Source organism: Pygocentrus nattereri, chromosome 1 (genome assembly GCF_015220715.1).
Source record: "Pygocentrus nattereri isolate fPygNat1 chromosome 1, fPygNat1.pri, whole genome shotgun sequence".
NCBI lineage: Eukaryota > Metazoa > Chordata > Actinopteri > Characiformes > Serrasalmidae > Pygocentrus > Pygocentrus nattereri.
In genome coordinates this window covers 225001-242808 of record NC_051211.1, presented here as the reverse complement: position 1 = coordinate 242808, position 17808 = coordinate 225001, and the positions used below count along the sequence as shown (strand labels likewise).

The following is a 17808-nucleotide window of genomic DNA, read 5'->3' as shown; positions in this document are numbered from 1 at the left end:
TAGAACGAAATGCAAAACTTCAGCATTTTCAGTGATGCTATCAGGCTTCTGTACATCTGAATTTGGGTGAAAGGTCCCGATTCATTCTTCCCTGCGATATCTGATCCAGTATCTTCTGATTTCACTCTGATTCTGATACTGAGCTCTGGATCAAGTCTGAATAAACATGTTTGTCTCTGTTTCCTTATCATCAGCTTTGTCTTTATTTTATCCTAAAAAATGAAGCCGATTAAAACCCTTATATGCTCAAACGTGATCAGTGATGTATGTCAGTGGATGTGACCCCTCAAAATAAGGGCATTAACCCCTCTGAGCAGGTGTGATTAGATATGAAAGGAGCTCTCAGGCTTCTCCAGCGGTGTGGAGGATGTTGGCTCAGAGCCTGAAGCTCATAAACCCGCTGTGTGTCAGTCATTGGTGGCTGGTACAGGTAGAGTTAATGACTGGTAAACATGATAAATGTCATTTACCCCTCTCTCTCTCTCTCTCTCTCTCTCTCTCTCTCTCCTCACTGAGGCTCAGGCTGAATGAGCCTCATGGCCTCCACGTGGCGGAGACGTTAGCCCACTCCGTGGTCCAGGGTCATGTTGTTTTGCTCACGTCTGTGACCGCTCCCAGCGGTCCGAGAGGTCAAGGCTGACGATTCGTCACGCTCGGAGGCCGGCAGTATAAATAAGACTTTGTCTTCTGAAAGCTGTGGTTTACAGACTGTCACAGCGCCTGTTAAACCATGTACTCGCCTGAGCAACCTAAGAGGAGCTTCTTCTGCTCTAACCTCAGAGAGCGGCGTCCACATGCCATCCTCTTCAACATCCTCAATCATAAGGATGGCCACGCTCTAAGAGATGACCACTGGAGTCACTCTGGTGTACACAGGTGTCACTATGAGCAGCAGAAGCTGGTCTGCCTGAGGAGCCCAGAGGTCACCTGCCCGGCGGCATCCGCAGTCCTACTCAAAACCGTCCACTTCATGAAGAGCCTTCCGTCCTTCCAGCAGCTGCCCTGCAGAGACCAGCTGTCTCTGCTCCGGAGCTGCTGGGCGCCACTGTTCGTCCTGGGCCTGGCGCAGGAGCACACGCCCTTTGAGGTGACGGACGTACCTGTGGGCAGAATCCTGCGAAAGATCCTGCTAAACGACCAGAACAGGGACAGCGGAGGAGCCGCTGACTCTCTGCCATCTCTTGCGGGCGTCCACAACCTGAAGTTCTGCTTAAACAAGTTCTGGAGTCTCGAGCTCTCAACCAAAGAGTACGCTTACCTGAAAGGCACAATGCTCTTCAACCCAGGTGACCCACCTCTTGACACCCACATAACACCCATTAATATTAGAATGACTAATTAGCTAATCTATTTATTACACTTATCAAGTAACCAGAGATCAGACCATAAAATGACCTAAAATAAACAATAACAGACCAAAGACTTATAATTCAGTTATTAAACTTAAAGAATATTATATTACTCCTCTGAATTATTCAGTAATTATGAACTATTCATTATTGTCTATGAATAAATGAGACTGTGTGAGCAGCTGTGTAGTTAATGTATGGTGATGTATGGTGAATGTATAGTGAATGAATAGTGAATTTATGGTGAATATATAATGAATGTATGGTGAATGTGTGGTGAATGTATAGTAAATGTACAGTGAATGAATGGTGAATGAATAATGAATGTATGATGAATGTATAGTGATGTATAGTGAATGAATGGTTAATGCATGGTGAATATATAATGACGTCTGGTGAATATATAGTGAATGTACAGTGAATGAATGGTGAATGTACAGTGAATATATAGTAATATATAGTGAATGTACAGTGAATATATAGTAATATATAGTGAATATATAGTGATTCTTGGTGAATATATAGTGAATGTATGATGAATGTATAGTGAATATAAAGTGAATGAATAGTGAATATATAGGGAATTTATGTGGAATGTATGGTAAATGTGTATTGATTTATGGTGAATATACAGTGAATGAATAGTGAATATATAGTGAATGTATGGTGAATTTATAGTGAATGTATGGTTAATATACAACCCCAATTCCAGTGAAGTTGGGACGTTGTGTAAAACATAAATAAAAACAGAATACGATGATCTACAAATCCTTTTCAACCGATATTCAACTGAACACACTACAAAGACGAGATATTTAATGTTCAAACGGATAAACATTATTGTTTTTTTAAATATTCACTCATTTTGAATTTGATGCCTGCAACATGTTCCAGAGAAGTTGGGACAGGGGCGTGTTTCCCACTGAGTTACATCACCTTTCCTTTAACACTCAATAAGCGTTTGGGAACTGAGGACACTGATTGTTGAAGCTCTGTAGGTGGAATTCTTTCCCATTCCTGCTTGATGTCCAGCTTCAGCTGCTCAGCAGTCCGGGGTCTCCGCTGTCGTATTTTGAGCTTCATAATGCGCCACACATTTTCAATGGGAGACGGTCTGGACTGCAGGCAGGTCAGTCTAGTACCCGCACTCTTTTACTACGAAGCCACGCTGTTGTAACACGTGCAGAATGTGGCTCGGCATCGTCTTGCTGAAATAAGCAGGACGTCCCTGAAAAAGACGCTGCTTGGATGGCAGCAGATGTTGCTCCAAAACCTGTATGGACCTTTCAGCATTAATGGAGCCTTCACAGATGTGCAGGTTACCCTGCCATGGGCACTAACACCCCCCCCCCCCACACCATCAGAGATGCTGGCTTTTGGACTTTGAGCTGAAAACAATCCGGACAGTCCTTTTCCTCTTTGGCCCGGAGGACACGACGTCCATGATTTCCAGAAACAGTGTGAAATGTGGACGCGTCAGACCACAGGACACTTTTCCACTTTGCGTCAGTCCATCTCTGATGAGCTCGGCCCAGAGAAGCCGGTGGCGTTTCTGGGTGGTGTTGATATCTGGCTTCGCTTTGCATGGCAGAGTTTTAACCTGCACTTGTAGATGGAGCGACGAACTGAGTTCACCTACAGTGGTTTTCCGAAGTGTTCCTGAGCCCATGTGGGAATATCGGTTACAGAATGATGTGGGTTTTTAATGCAGTGCCGCCTGAGGGGTCGAAGGTCACGGGCATTCAGTGCTGGTTTTCTGCCTCGCTGCTTACCTGCAGAGATTTCTCCAGATCCTCTGAATCTTTTGATGATATTATGGACTGTAGATGATGAAATCCCTAAATTCCTGCAGTTGCACGTTGAGAAACGTTGTTCTTAAACTGTTGGACTATTTGCTCACACAGTTGTTCACTAAGTGGTGAACCTCGCCCGTCCTTGCTTGTGAACGACTGAGCCTTTCAGGGATGCTCCCTTTATACCCAATCATGACCCTCACCTGTTTCCAATTAACCTGTTCACCTGTGGAATGTTCCAAACAGGTGTTTTATTGAGCATTCCTCAACTTTCCCAGTCTTTTGTTGCCCCTGTCCCAACTTCTTTGGAACGTGTTGCAGACATCAAATTCAAAATGAGTGAATATTTGCAAAAAACAATAAAGTTTATCTGTTCAAATTTACCTGTTCCACATTAAATTTAAGAGACACTTTTTAATCCCACAAACGGGAAAATTTCACTTCTGCATTTAACCCATCCGTGAAGTGAAACCACACACACACACACACACACACACACACACACACACACACACACACACACACACTAGGGCGCAGTGAGCACACTTGCCCAGAGCGGTGGGCAGCCCTATCCATGGCGCCCAGGGAGCAGTTGGGGGTCAGGTGTCTTGCCCAAGGGCACAGTCATGGACTGTTGGCGCTGGGGATCAAACCGGCAACCTTCCGGTCACAGGGCCAGTTTCCTACAACGAACTGAGGCGCCAAATATAAATGCTCTAGTATGGTAAATGTACAGTGAACATATAGTGAACATATGGTGAATGAATAGTGAATGTATGGTGAATGAATAATGAATGTATGGTGAATGAATAGTGAATGTATGGTGAACATGCTGTAACCTCTTCCAGATGTATGCAGTCTACTGAGCAGTGAGATGATTGATGGTCTTCAGCAGGAAGCTCAGTGGGCGCTACAGGACCTCGTACAGACTCTTCACCCTGATGACCCATGCCGTTACTCCTTGATCCTCCTCACAGCCTCAGCTCTGCACACAGTGGCTCAGAGCTTCATCACCGAACTGTTCTTCAGGCCCATCATCGGCCAGATGGACCTTCACGAGCTCCTGACGGAGATCCTGTTCAGCTAGCGGAGCCTGGCGCGTCATCTCCTTCCCTTACTGGACTGTTTGATTTGTTTGGATGGTTTGGACAGAAACTTGAACCAAGTTTGTTCTCCTGCACAGTTTCTCTTCACAGTGAAGCCAGTTGTTTATATTTAACTGGACATTCAAAATGTGGTCATCATTTCATATAGCCACCAGATATAGGACCCATCAGGAAAACTAGCCAGCAGCACTAACAGTCAGGAGAAATAAGAGTTTCCAACACTTAATATTCTTTTTGTCAATTTGTTTGTATGCACTTCATATTTACACACATAACGATAATAGAGTTCTTTAGGCTCATATATACGGTTTTGTTCATAACATCATGCATGAACTGAAAGTTTATAAAATAACAAAAACTAAAAGTGTCTGAATTTTGTCTCAGATCAAAACTATTTTTTATTATTTTTATTTTGTTTGAAAATGTCTTTGCATTATGTATGAAAATGTCAAAATGAGAATAAAGTTTTGTTACGCTGTCTCAGATCTACAGTTCAGACGGATCTTCATCTTCGATAAAGTTACACTTTTGAAATAAAAGCGTTTTTCTACTGAAACACAAACGCGTCCATTTTATATCCAGAGATTTTGTGTCAGTCGGCGGTCAGTTAAACTCTCTCACTGTGTGGATGTAATGATCTCAGCAGTTCTGCTGCTGGAGAACCTCGGTTCTGCACATTCTAGTATCTCCACCTCTAATACATTCCAATCCATCAGCCAATTGAAGGGGAAATCCATCAACTTTTCTAAACTCCTGCATGACTGTGTTTGAGATGTAAACTGAGTCATTCAGGCTGGCTTGATGTGGAGGAAATGACTGAACTTCATCTGTCCGAATTTCATGTAATAGGAGGAGCTTTTAGTGATTCTATCTTATCGTCTGGTTCTTCCTGTCCTCTATTAAGGAATAAACATGGAGAAGCTGCGTTTAGATACTGTGCTGCTCTTAAAGGGACCCCAGTGCACAGAGAGCATTAGAAGCTTAGAATATAAACATTGTTAGCTCTGCTGCTCTTCTCTCCTCTAATGCCTCTATTGTCATCATTTCAGCTTTAATCTGGCTTTTAATTAATGATTTTTTCTCTTTTAAATCTATTGTTTTAATCATGTTTCTAATTCCTATTCTATCCATTCTCCTTTACTTTGTTACTTTTATAATTTATGATTTTATTTATGTTTGTATTTCCTCATCTGTAAAGCTCTTTAAAAGACCACAGTGTATTAAAGGTATCACAGAAATAAACTTGCCTGTCACCACTGAGAACTGACTCTGGGGAAAGCCAACCGTGCAGTGAACACACTAGGGGGCAGTGAGCAGGCCTATCCACTGCTACTGGGGAGCATTTGGTGGTTAGATGTCTTCCTCAAGGGCACCTCAGTCACATTTACAGTCTCAAAGCAGTGACCTTCTGGTCACAAGGCTGGCTCCCTAACCTCCAGCCCACAACTCCCCCCAAAGCAAGTCAGTAACCCATGACCTTGGCGTTATTATCACCATGCTCTAACCAACTGAGCTAACCAGCCAGGCAACAGATAAATGATGTGGCTTTTGACCGCATCTACCAAGGCATTTCACAGAAGGCCCAGAGGAACATGGATTTAGGAAAGTGCTACAGCAGAAACAGAACACACCTCCGCTGATTTGTAAAGACATGCCAACTAGAGGGAAGTCACCTTAAACCCTGGATTCATCCGGGATTTGAAGCCAGGACCCCTCGCACCCAAAGCAAGAGCCATACCCCTAGACCAATGAGTCAACACAGCATATTAGTGGTGTATTAGAGCAGAGGAGTGCTAGTGGGTACAGGAGCAGGCCTGGAAACACTGACATCAGTCTATCTTCATCACTGTTGGCCCATTGGGTTACTCTAACCATCTACAGATCAGATCAGATCACATTAGACCAGATCAGATCACATAAGACCATACAAGATCAGGTCAGGTCACATTAGACCAGACCAGATCAAATCACATTAGACCAGATCAGATCAAATCACATTAGACCAGATCAGATCACATTACACCAGATCAGATCAAACCACATTAGACCAGATCAGATCACGTTACACCAGATCAGGTCAGATCACATTACACCAGATCAGATCAAACCACATTAGACCAGGTCAGATCACATTACACCAGATCAGATCAAACCACATTAGACCAGATCAGATCACGTTACACCAGATCAGGTCAGATCACATTACACCAGATCAGATCAAACCACATTAGACCAGATCAGATCACGTTACACCAGATCAGGTCAGATCATGTTACACCAGATCAGATCAGATCACATTAGGCCAGATCAGACCACGTTACACCAGATCAGATCACATTAGACCAGATCAGATCAAACCACATTAGACCAGATCAGACCACGTTACACCAGATCAGATCAAATCACATTACACCAGATCAGATCAGATCACATTAGACCAGATCAGATGACGTTACACCAGATCAGATCAGACCACGTTACACCAGATCAGATCAGATCACATTAGACCAGATCAGGGCAGATCATGTTACACCAGATCAGATCAGATCACATTAGACCAGATCAGATCACATTAGACTAGATCAGATCAGATCAGATTAGACCAGATCAGATCAGATCAGACCACGTTACACCAGACCAGATCAGATCACATTAGACCAGATCAGATCAGACCACGTTACACCAGATCAGATCACACCAGATCAGATCAGATCACATTACACCAGATCAGATCAGATCACATTAGACCAGATCAGATCACATTAGACTAGATCAGATCAGATCAGATTAGACTAGATCAGATCAGATTAGATCAGATCAGATCACATTAGACCAGATCAGATCAGACCACGTTACACCAGATCAGATCAGACCACGTTACACCAGATCAGATCAGATCACATTAGACCAGATCCGATTAGACCACGTTACACCAGATCAGATCAGAGCTTGTTTGTCATAATTTTTACAGTAATTTCTGTGAAATATAAAGTATTTAATGTGGAACATTGTGCTCAGTCAGTGTTGCTCAGTCATGGACCTGAACTTCTGATCTCCCTGTAGATCTGAGCTCCAGCTCACCTGCTTCTGTTAATCAGAAACTCCTGAGGGTCTCCATCACCTGGATCAGGCATATTAAATCAGGTGTGTTAGATTGGGGGCGGAGCTAAACTCTACAGGGACTGAGAGCTGTGGAGCCTCAGTAAAGATGTTTAACTGTGGTTTGTCGCCCCCTTCTGGCTCACTGATGCCACTTCCAGAAACCATCACTGCAGAACTGCTGGAGCACATTCAGGTATTTATATTAATAGAAATAATAATCCTTTTAATAATAATCATTTTAATAATAATCATTTTTCTTTCATTTCTTTTTTCTCCCTCTGAGCTCCATTTATAACATCTGTGTGTTCGTATGAAACAAAAACATTCATAATTCATTTCTACATGATTTTTCATCCCTCACGGTTTCTGTGTATTTAAGACTTCTATATGTAAATGAGCTCTGTTATGATTGGCTGGCCTGTAACCATGAAACACTCCTTAGAATGTCAGTGTAAGTGGGAGGGCCTGAACTGCCATAGGCTGATTGAGTTACGCACTAAAAGAAACACACCTCTACACATTTTAATACACAATCACAGCTTATGTACTCAATTTAACACATTTGGGAAAAAATAAAACCCCATAAAATATATAAAAATACCAAAACTGTTGCACAGCCCACACTCTGTTTTTTTCCAAATGTGTTAAGTTCAGTAAATAAAGAGTAAAAAAATAAAAACTGTGCATTAATTATGCAGGTGTGTCTCTGTAGGGGACGTGTAACATCACACTACATAAAACAGGGAATTTGCACAAATTCATTCACACAACTGTATATTTACATTTACATTTACAGCATTTAGCAGACGCTCTTATCCAGAGCGACTTACAAGAAGTGATATAAGAAGTATATAAATGCGTTGACTGTTGTGACATCACAGAAAGAAAGGGCTAATTGTGCTGTTAATGTTATATGGTGTGTGGACTGTGTGGAGTGTGCGGACTGTGTGAGTGTGTGGAGTGCATGGAGAGTGTGAGTGTGTGGACTGTGTGAGTGTGTGTGTGAGAGAGTGTGTGTGTGAAGTGTGTGAATGTGTGGAGTGTGAGAGTCTGGAGTGTATGGAGTGTGTGAGGGAGTGGAGTGTGTGGAGTGTTTGAGGGAGTGGAGTGTGTGGACTGTGAGTGTCTGGTGTGTATGGAGTGTGTGAGGGAGTGGAGTGTGTGGAGTGTTTGAGGGAGTGGAGTGTGTGGAGTGTGCGAGTGTGTGGAGTGTTTGAGGGAGTGGAGTGTGTGGAGTGTGCGAGTGTGTGGAGTGTTTGAGGGAGTGGAGTGTGTGGAGTGTGTGAGTGTGTGGAGTGTTTGAGGGAGTGGAGTGTGTGGAGTGTGTGAGTGTGTGGAGTGTTTGAGGGAGTGGAGTGTGTGGAGTGTGTGAGTGTGTGGAGTGTTTGAGGGAGTGGAGTGTGTGGAGTGTGTGAGTGTGTGGAGTGTTTGAGGGAGTGGAGTGTGTGGAGTGTGTGAGTGTGTGGAGTGTTTGAGGGAGTGGAGTGTGTGGAGTGTATGAGTGTGTGGAGTGTTTGAGGGAGTGGAGTGTGTGGAGTGTTTGAGGGAGTGGAGTGTGTGGAGTGTGTGAGTGTGTGGAGTGTTTGAGGGAGTGGAGTGTGTCCCTGCCTTTTTTCAGAGTAAACGACTGCCCACCTGTCCGGCCGGACACTGAAGGACGACTGACTGCCGAGCTCTCCTGCTGCCCACTTCAGACCAGCTGCCCACGCCCAGCTACCACCACCTGCCCTGGACTAGCTGCCCACCCTACACTGATGTTCTTATGGACTCCCAGCTATTCCTACTACTAATACTACTGCTATTAATATTAGTAGTATAATAACTCTGTAGGTAGTCTGACCAGAGGAGGACGGGTCCCCCCTGGTGAGCCTGGTTCCTCCCAAGGTTTCTTCCTCAGCTCTGAGTGTGGACTGTGAGCGTAAGAGCGGAGTGTGTGGAGTGTGGAATGTGTGAGTGTGTGTGTGGAATGTGTGAGTGTATGTGTGGAGTGTGTGGAATATGTGAGTGTGTGAGCATGTGGAATGGGTGAGTGGAGTAAGTGGACTGAGTGTGTGTGGGCTGTGTGGAGTGTGTGACTGTGTGTGTGTGCCGCTGATTTTACAGCAGCGTGTGTGGATTGTGAGTGTGTGGAGTGTGAGTGTGCTGCTGATTTTACACCAGAGTGTGTGGAGTGTGTGACTGTGAGTGTGTGGACTGTGAGTGTGTGGAGTGTGTGACTATGTGTGTGTGCCGCTGATTTTACAGCAGCGTGTGTGGATTGTGAGTGTGTGGAGTGTGAGTGTGCTGCTGATTTTACACCAGAGTGTGTGGAGTGTGTGGAGTGTGTGACTGTGTGTGTGTAGTGTGTGACTGGGTGATTGTGTGACTGTGTGCGAGTGTGAGTGTAAGAGTGAGTGTGCAAGTGTGAGAGTGAGTCTGCGAGTGTGAGTGAGTGTGCGAGTGCCGCTGATTTTACAGTACAGGTGCTGTAAACAGAACTGAACTCGTACCTGAATGAATCAGTAAAAGGGAAGTTCCACCAAATTTCCCCGAGAAACCCGACCTGCTGTTGTCAGTGTGAGCGTCAGGCTGCAGGACGAGGAATCAGCGACAGCGTCAGCACTGCGGAGCTCACAGACTCGGCCAGACAGTTCCCCTGACCGGACCAGCAGAACCAGTTTCTCTGTTTACACTCCGCCCCTCCACAGCCTGTTTACATCTCTGATCACCCGGTTATGATTTCATGCTGAAGGTGTTTCAGCCTGTACCTCCGGTCAGAGCAGCTCCATACGGGAGAACACATACGGACCTGGGTTTATATTTCAGATACGTTTCAAACTCACTGCAATACATTCAAACACTAACATGTACTTCAGAATATATTTACATATTAATCATTTATTATAAACTGTGAGGTGAAATAAGAACTCAGACAGAAATAACTGTGAATGTTTATCAGCTCCATCTGAAAGTGGAGGAACATCTCCAGAATCCTGTCTGATGCTCTTCACTGTCTGATTCCTTTAGAAATGAGTTTATCAGCTCCATCTGAAAGTGGAGGAACATCTCCAGAATCCTGTCTGATGCTCTTCACTGTCTGATTCCTTTAGAAATTAGTTTATCAGCTCCATCTGAAAGTGGAGGAACATCTCCAGAATCCTGTCTGATGCTCTTCACTGTCTGATTCCTTTAGAAATGAGTTTATCAGCTCCATCTGAAAGTGGAGAAACACCTCCAGAATCCTGTCTGATGCTCTTCACTGTCTGATTCCTTTAGAAATGAGTTTATCAGCTCCATCTGAAAGTGGAGAAACACCTCCAGAATCCTGTCTGATGCTCTTCACTGTCTGATTCCTTTAGAAATGAGTTTATCAGCTCCATCTGAAAGTGGAGGAACATCTCCAGAATCCTGTCTGATGCTCTTCACTGTCTGATTCCTTTAGAAATGAGTTTGTGTTCCAGTCTCTTCATGTTAAATCTGATCTAATGGTCCTTTAGCAGGACAGAAGCGAGGGCTGTAGGTATTCTGAGAGTCTGATTGCAGACGTATGCGGTTAATGTAAAGCACAGCGCAGATCACAGTCAGCACGTTTATCTATATTTAGGAGATAGTTCATATTGTGTGTACTGTCTACGTGGGAGGAGCTGATACCGTGAACAGTGACCACAGTGCTGGAGGCTAAAATGCTTTCTCTGTCAGGATCGTCTCCAGCAGGTAGAACAAGGTTCTGCAGTTTCAGTGGAACAAAATTGCACAGAAGATGAATCACGACCTGGCGACGCCTCCAGGACCATCCCGGATGTGAACACAAACATGCAGCCCGGATTACCCTGAGTGTCCGCCTCTCACCATCAAACAAACTGAGCAAACACAGAGGAGTGAAACCTCCGAGTCACTAATGCTGAACGACAGACACACACAGTGCCTGCAGGGGAACAACCACGCCACAAAACTCAATATTCAGATAAGATCCAGGTTCTTAAGATTTAATTCATCCATTCATGCTGGAGAAACACACGCACACACTCTCACACACACGCACCCACACACACACGCACACACACACACACTCACACTTTCTTAGCCGCTTCTCCCTGTGGGTTGCGGGGGGGGGGGGTTGGTGGAGCACCTTTCAAAGCATCCTGAATCAGGTTTAAATGTCCTCTTTATTGCTTTAACAGCCTGAGATATGTAAATGAGCTTTGTTCTTATTGGCTGTATTAAACATCATTCAGAGCCACCTGGCTTAAAATATTCATAACTTCAATGGTAAATGGGTGGAACTAAACTGCTGTAGCTGAATGGGTGGGGCTAAACTGCTGTAGCTGAATGGGTGGGGCTACACTGCTGTAGCTGAATAGGTGGGGCTAAACTGCTGTAGCTGAATGGGTGGGGCTAAACTGCTGTAGCTGAATGGGTGGGGCTACACTGCTGTAGCTGAATGGGTGGGGCTACACTGCTGTAGCTGAATGGGTGTAGATCAGGGTTTAAAAACATCAGAAATCTCTTGTTTTTGGATAAACATGCGCATCTGATTAAACCACAATACTTAACGCTCACGTTAACAGCAGACGCTCTTTTCCAGTATGACTTACAAAAGTGCTGCATTGTCCACTGAGAGAATATCGAACAGACAGATTAGATTCCAAACTGCCCTTCAGCTGAAACACTGCCAGAAAACAAAAGCCAGAGCGGAGAGGGAGAAAGATCCAGAGGTAAACACAGTGTGAGATGAACACGGGACATTTCAGTAAGAACTTCCATCAGTGCTCACTAAGAGCTGCACAGAGAGACGGTCTTCAGTCTGAGGGTAAAGACCGTGAGAGAGTCGCTGTTCAGACAGACGGCAGGACTTCATTCCACCACCTGGACTCAGGTCGGGGTGATCCAAGCTGGATTTGAAGCTCGAAGTGCAGATGCCTTTTGACCATCAGGTCAGGGGTCTGATCCATTTTGGCATTGTAGACATCCGAGTTTTAATCTGATGCAGCTTCAGGAAGCGAAGAGAACGCGGCAGTGGAGTGACATGAATGAACTTAGGAAGACTGAAGACGAGCCAAACTGTTGCATTCTGGATCAGCTGAAGGTCCTGGTGCTCCAAAGAGGAAGACCAACCAAGAGCAAGTTGCAGTAGTCAAGCCCTGAGATGATGAGAATGAATGAGCTCCTGGGTGACCTCATGAGAGAGAAAGACTACGCTCACAGTTCAAGCCTCATGACTCAAATCTGATATTCTGCTCAGATCCGGTCTCTCTGACTCGATGCTTCACACTTGTTTAGGTCAGTGACTCTAATCAGTCATTAATGTGATGAACTGACCCTCATGAGCTCCTCCTACTCGGTAACGTCACGTGACTGAATCACTGCATCATCAGCACAAACTAACGAGCAGAACGAGCTTCGCTGAGAAGATCATTAACTCTGATCAGCTCTCAGCTTCATTATTAGAGCCAGACGGAGGAGGAAAAGGTGAGATGAGCTGCTTTTCCACCATTTACAGGCTTTAACGGCTGTTCGGTGCTGTTGCCATGGCAACAATGAATGATGGAGCAGTGGGGAAAAAAATGCATGAATTCCGACCTGAGCATCACATTAAGGTCACGTGGCCACGAATCGGATACGTATCCAAACTATAAACCCAATTCCAGTGAAGTTGGGACGTTGTGTAAAACACAAATAAAAACAGAATACGATGATTTGCAAATCCTTTTCACCCCATATTCAACTGAACACACTACAAAGACGAGATATTTAATGTTCAAACGGATAAACTTTATTGTTTTTATTCACTCAGTTTGAATGTGATGCCTGCAACACGTTCCAAAGAAGTTGGGACAGGGGCAACAAAAGACTGGGAAAGTTGAGGAATGCTCAAAAAACACCTGTTTGGAACATTCCACAGGTGAACAGGTTAACTGGAAACAGGTGAGTGTCATGATTGGGTATAAAGGGAGCATCCCTGAAAGGCTCAGTCGGTTGGTTTTACCCAAAATGCAGCAGGGCCTGCACACGACTGTCGTCATATGTTAGATTTAGTTTTGACACGAGGTCTTAACATAGACAAGCTTAATATCCTCCCGCAAACCACAGCGATCTCCGACCATTACTTAATTTCATATGAGCTACGACTGAGCCATAATGTATATACGTCCACTCTTTATTCAACAAAGCGCTCAATAAAACCTTTTACTGCCCTACAATTTATAGAAAATCTCCCACAGTTATCAACCCCAGTCTCCACTCCATCAGACCCAATGGAACTAGATTTACTAACCGATTATTTAGAAAATACCTTACGATCCACTTTAGAAAATGTGGCCCCACTTAAAATAAAAAGAATAAGGCAGAAAAAGCCCCGTGGTACAACGATAAAACCCGGACCTTAAAACAAACAGCTCGGAAATTAGAGCGGAAATGGCGTCAAACCAAGCTGGAAGTGTTCCGCTCTGCCTGGAAGGACGGCCTTATAGAGGATAGAAATGCTCTCACTGAAGCTCGCTCAGCATATCTGGCCTCGCTGATCGAGAATAATAAGTATAATCCTAGAGTTCTGTTTAATGAGATTTCCCAAATCACACAAAATCAGGCAGGTAATGAACCAGAAATCCCAGCAACTCTCACCAGTGATGTTTTTATGGACTTCTTTAATAATAAAATTGATAATATTAGACGACAAATTCAACCCACAGTATCAAACCCAGCTTGGCTGTCATCTGAGTTGGCTGATATAGAACAAAACACAGCTGTAGAAAAGAGCCTGGAAACCTTTCACCCCCTCCCACAGCTGGAGCTAGAGAAGATGATCTCTTCTGCAAATTGCACAACCTGCACACTCGATGCAATTCCCTCAAAATTACTCAAAGAAGTCCTGCCAGTCATTATAAACCCAATCTCAACTATAGTAAACTCGTCCCTTAGTCTGGGCCATGTACCCAAAGCTTTTAAACTAGCAGTTATCAAACCTCTGATCAAGAAACCAAATCTTGATGTCACCGTTTTGTCTAATTACAGGCCTGTTTCTAACTTACCGTTTATATCAAAGATCTTAGAAAAATCTGTGGCCCAACAACTTAGTTCATATCTACACAAGAACCATATATATGAAAAATTTCAGTCTGGATTCAGGCCACACCACAGCACTGAGACGCTCTAGTTAAGATAACTAATGATCTTCTTCTTGCCTCTGATCAAGGCTACATATCTCTCTTAGTGCTACTTGACCTCATCGCGGCTTTCGATACAATAGACCACAATATTCTCCTAGAAAGGTTAGAAAACATGGTTGGAGTCACAGGGACGGCCCTATCATGGTTCAGATCTTACCTAACAGAACATTATCAGTTCGTTAGGGTAAACAATTTATCTTCCACTTATTCAAAAGTGAGATTTGGAGTTCCGCAGGGCTCTATATTAGGACCATTACTATTTACACTATACATGTTACCGTTAGGCACAGTTATAAGTAACCATGGCGTAAACTTTCATTGTTATGCAGACGATACTCAACTGTACATATCAGCCAAGCCTGATGACCAACACAGGTTAAAGAAAATAGAGGACTGTGTAAAAGACGTGAAAGGCTGGATGTCACGCAACTTCCTATTAAACAGTAACAAAACAGAGGTTCTCCTTCTGGGTCCAAAATTAGCAAGAATCTTAAATCTATTAATCTTAATAAAAAAAATAAATTAATCTTAAATCTCGCCAACTTTCCAGCCGCACCTGGATCAGCAGCTAAAAATCTCGGCGTTATAAAAGATTCAGATTTATCATTCGATCAACACACAGGCGGCATCACTAGGACAGCTTTTCTACATCTTCACAACATCGCCAAGATCAGAAATGCCCTGTCCCTGCGTGATGCAGAAACACTAGTACAGCCTTTATTACTTCCAGGCTAGACTACTGTAACGCGCTACTGTCAGGATGCACGAGCAGGAATTTAAACAAACTCCAACTAGTCCAAAACGCCGCAGCCAGGGTCCTCACTAAAACTAGAACATCTGATCATATCAGTCCAGCGCCATCATCACTTCATTGGCTGCCTGTTAAATTCCGTATTGATTATAAAATTATTTTACTGACTTATAAAGTCCTACATGGTCTCGCTCCTGAGTACCTGCAAGACCTTATTTCTCATTATGAGCCATCACGACTACTCAGATCCCAGAGCGCTGGCTTATTAATAGTTCCCAGAATTCCTAAGGCTGCAGCTGGGGGAAGAGCTTTTTCTTATAAAGCCCCCAAACTCTGGAATGATCTTCCAGAAACTGTTCGGGACTCCATCTTTAAGACTAGGCTGAAAACTCACTTGTTCAGTTTAGCTTTTGGTAGCTAATATTCCCCCTAGATAAAGGCAGCAGATCCAGGGGTCCATGGACACAGGGAATTATAGTAAACTGAGACGCTGGTGCTGTTGTCCAGCTGCTCGCACGCGGTCACTCAGGTTTGTGGACGGTGGAGCGGAGGGATGCCAGACTGTCTCAGAGTGCTGCCGTGTCTGTGTGTCCTTCTGGTTCTCTCCTGTTAGTTAAGCTGTCATAGTCAGATCTGCCGGAGTCGTTAGCCACACTCTGGAAATGTTCACATTCCCTGTTTATGTACAAACGGATAGAATAAAACTAATTCCCTCTCCCTGCTTTCTTTCCCCCCACCGAGTATACAATTGCCCACCTGTCTGGCCGGACACTGATGGACAACTGACTGTCGAGCCCTCCTGCTTCCCACTTAAGTTTTTAAGCTTTTACATTCTTACATTCCTGTTAAAACTTTGTCTTTTCTGGAATTCTGTGAAGCTGCTTTGTGACAACATCCGTTGTAAAAAGCACTACAAATAAATTTAATTTGATTTGATTTTGGAAATCATGGACGTCGTGTCCTCCGGGCCAAAGAGGAAAAGGACTGTCCGTTATCAGTGCAAAGTTCAAAAGCCAGCATCTCTGATGGTGTGGGGGCAAGCAACACCATCCAAGCAGCGTCTTTTTCAGGGACGTCCTGCTTATTTCAGCAAGACGACGCCAAGCCACATTCTGCACGTGTTACAACAGCGTGGCTTCGTAGTAAAAGAGTGCGGGTACTAGACTGACCTGCCTGCAGTCCAGACCGTCTCCCATTGAAAATGTGTGGCGCATTATGAAGCTCAAAACACGACGGCGGAGACCCCGGACTGCTGAGCAGCTGAAGCTGGACATCAAGCAGGAATGGGAAAGAATTCCACCTACACAGCTTCAACAACCAGTGTCCTCAGTTCCCAAACGCTTATTGAGTGTTAAAGGAAAGGTGATGTAACTCAGTGGGAAACTCGCCCCTGTCCCAACTTCTCTGGAACGTGTTGCAGACATCAAATTCAAAATGAGTGAATATTTGCAAAAAACAATAAAGTTTATCCGTTTGAACATTAAATATCTCGTCTTTGTAGTGAATTCAGTTGAAAAGGATTTGTAGATCATCGTATTCTGTTTTTATTTATGTTTTACACAACGTCCCAACTTCACTGGAATTGGGGTTGTAGGACCACATATAGCGTGCAAGTGGCTCAGGTTGGATTTGAAGAGTCGAATCCTGCGGCTGCTGCAGAGGAGAGACCTGCATGACCGAGTCAGTTTAGTGTCACTATCCCTCAGCAGCGTTTCTGTCAGGAGATCTAAACCAGCCTGAGCACTTCAGACAGAGCAGATAAAAGCACCCAGGAACCAAACTGCTTTCTAGGAAGTGTCTCAAATGGTATTTCAGCAACATTCCTGCACAAACACTAACAGCACCTCAGCTCTGATCATCAACATCTGAATGGATCAGAACTGCCTCAGTGTCCACCTCGACCTCCTGCAGATCCAGCGCTACTATTATTATATGCGCCCCTAACCCACTTTCCGATTTATTCTTCTTTTTATTGTTATTATTTTGTTCTGCCGTTTCTGCCGCGTAACTAGTCCCGCAGTTTTTGAGGTATTGACATCGTTCCAAGTCCAGATGGTCTGGCCCAATTGTGTGATGTGTGCTTGTATATAGCTTTTTGATCGGATGCACGGATTCCGAACAGCGGGCCAAAATGTGGGAATTTTTGTCCCATTGAAAATGAATGGGGAGGCTGTTGGCAGACTGCCAGACATGATGTCACAATGGCCCCCTCTCTCACACAACACCTCCAATCCACGCACGGAGCTCAATGTCTCACCTGCTGTGTGATGAGAGTTTCATCACCACTCAACACAGATATAGACACTTTATTTACCATCCAGAACCACCAGAGAACCTACACGAGTCTTCTGAGCTTATATGGAATGTTGATGATGGAAAACAGTGGAAAATCTGGAATAACGAGTTTTCTTTGGGGACTATTTTGCTGCACAGCACCCTGCATGTCTCCCTCCACCATGAATGGAGTTGAAGTTCTCTAAACTCTCATAAAACAGCGTCTCAGTCATCAGGCAGTGAATTCAGAACCATTTAGACTCTTATTTACATCTCAGTGTTTCTGCT

At 44.2% G+C, this 17808-nt stretch overlaps 1 protein-coding gene across 1 annotated transcript; it reads left to right on the top strand.

Annotated features, from left to right (window-relative positions):
- Nucleotides 1-652: 652 nt before the first annotated feature.
- On the top strand, nucleotides 653-4723 carry nr0b2b (nuclear receptor subfamily 0, group B, member 2b). Its single transcript, XM_017688086.1, has 2 exons — nucleotides 653-1286; nucleotides 3991-4723. Exons 1-2 carry the CDS (start codon nucleotides 731-733, stop codon nucleotides 4227-4229), a joined length of 795 nt encoding a protein of 264 aa, XP_017543575.1. The 5' UTR covers nucleotides 653-730; the 3' UTR covers nucleotides 4230-4723.
- The last annotated feature ends 13085 nt before the right edge of the window (nucleotides 4724-17808 follow it).

Bases quoted from the DNA above. Each gene is read 5' to 3' on its own strand.
- nr0b2b (XM_017688086.1), top strand. From the start codon at position 731: ATGTACTCGCCTGAGCAACCTAAGAGGAGCTTCTTCTGCTCTAACCTC. The intron at 1,287-3,990 runs GTGACCCACCTC...AACCTCTTCCAG, and splicing joins CACAATGCTCTTCAACCCAG to ATGTATGCAGTCTACTGAGC.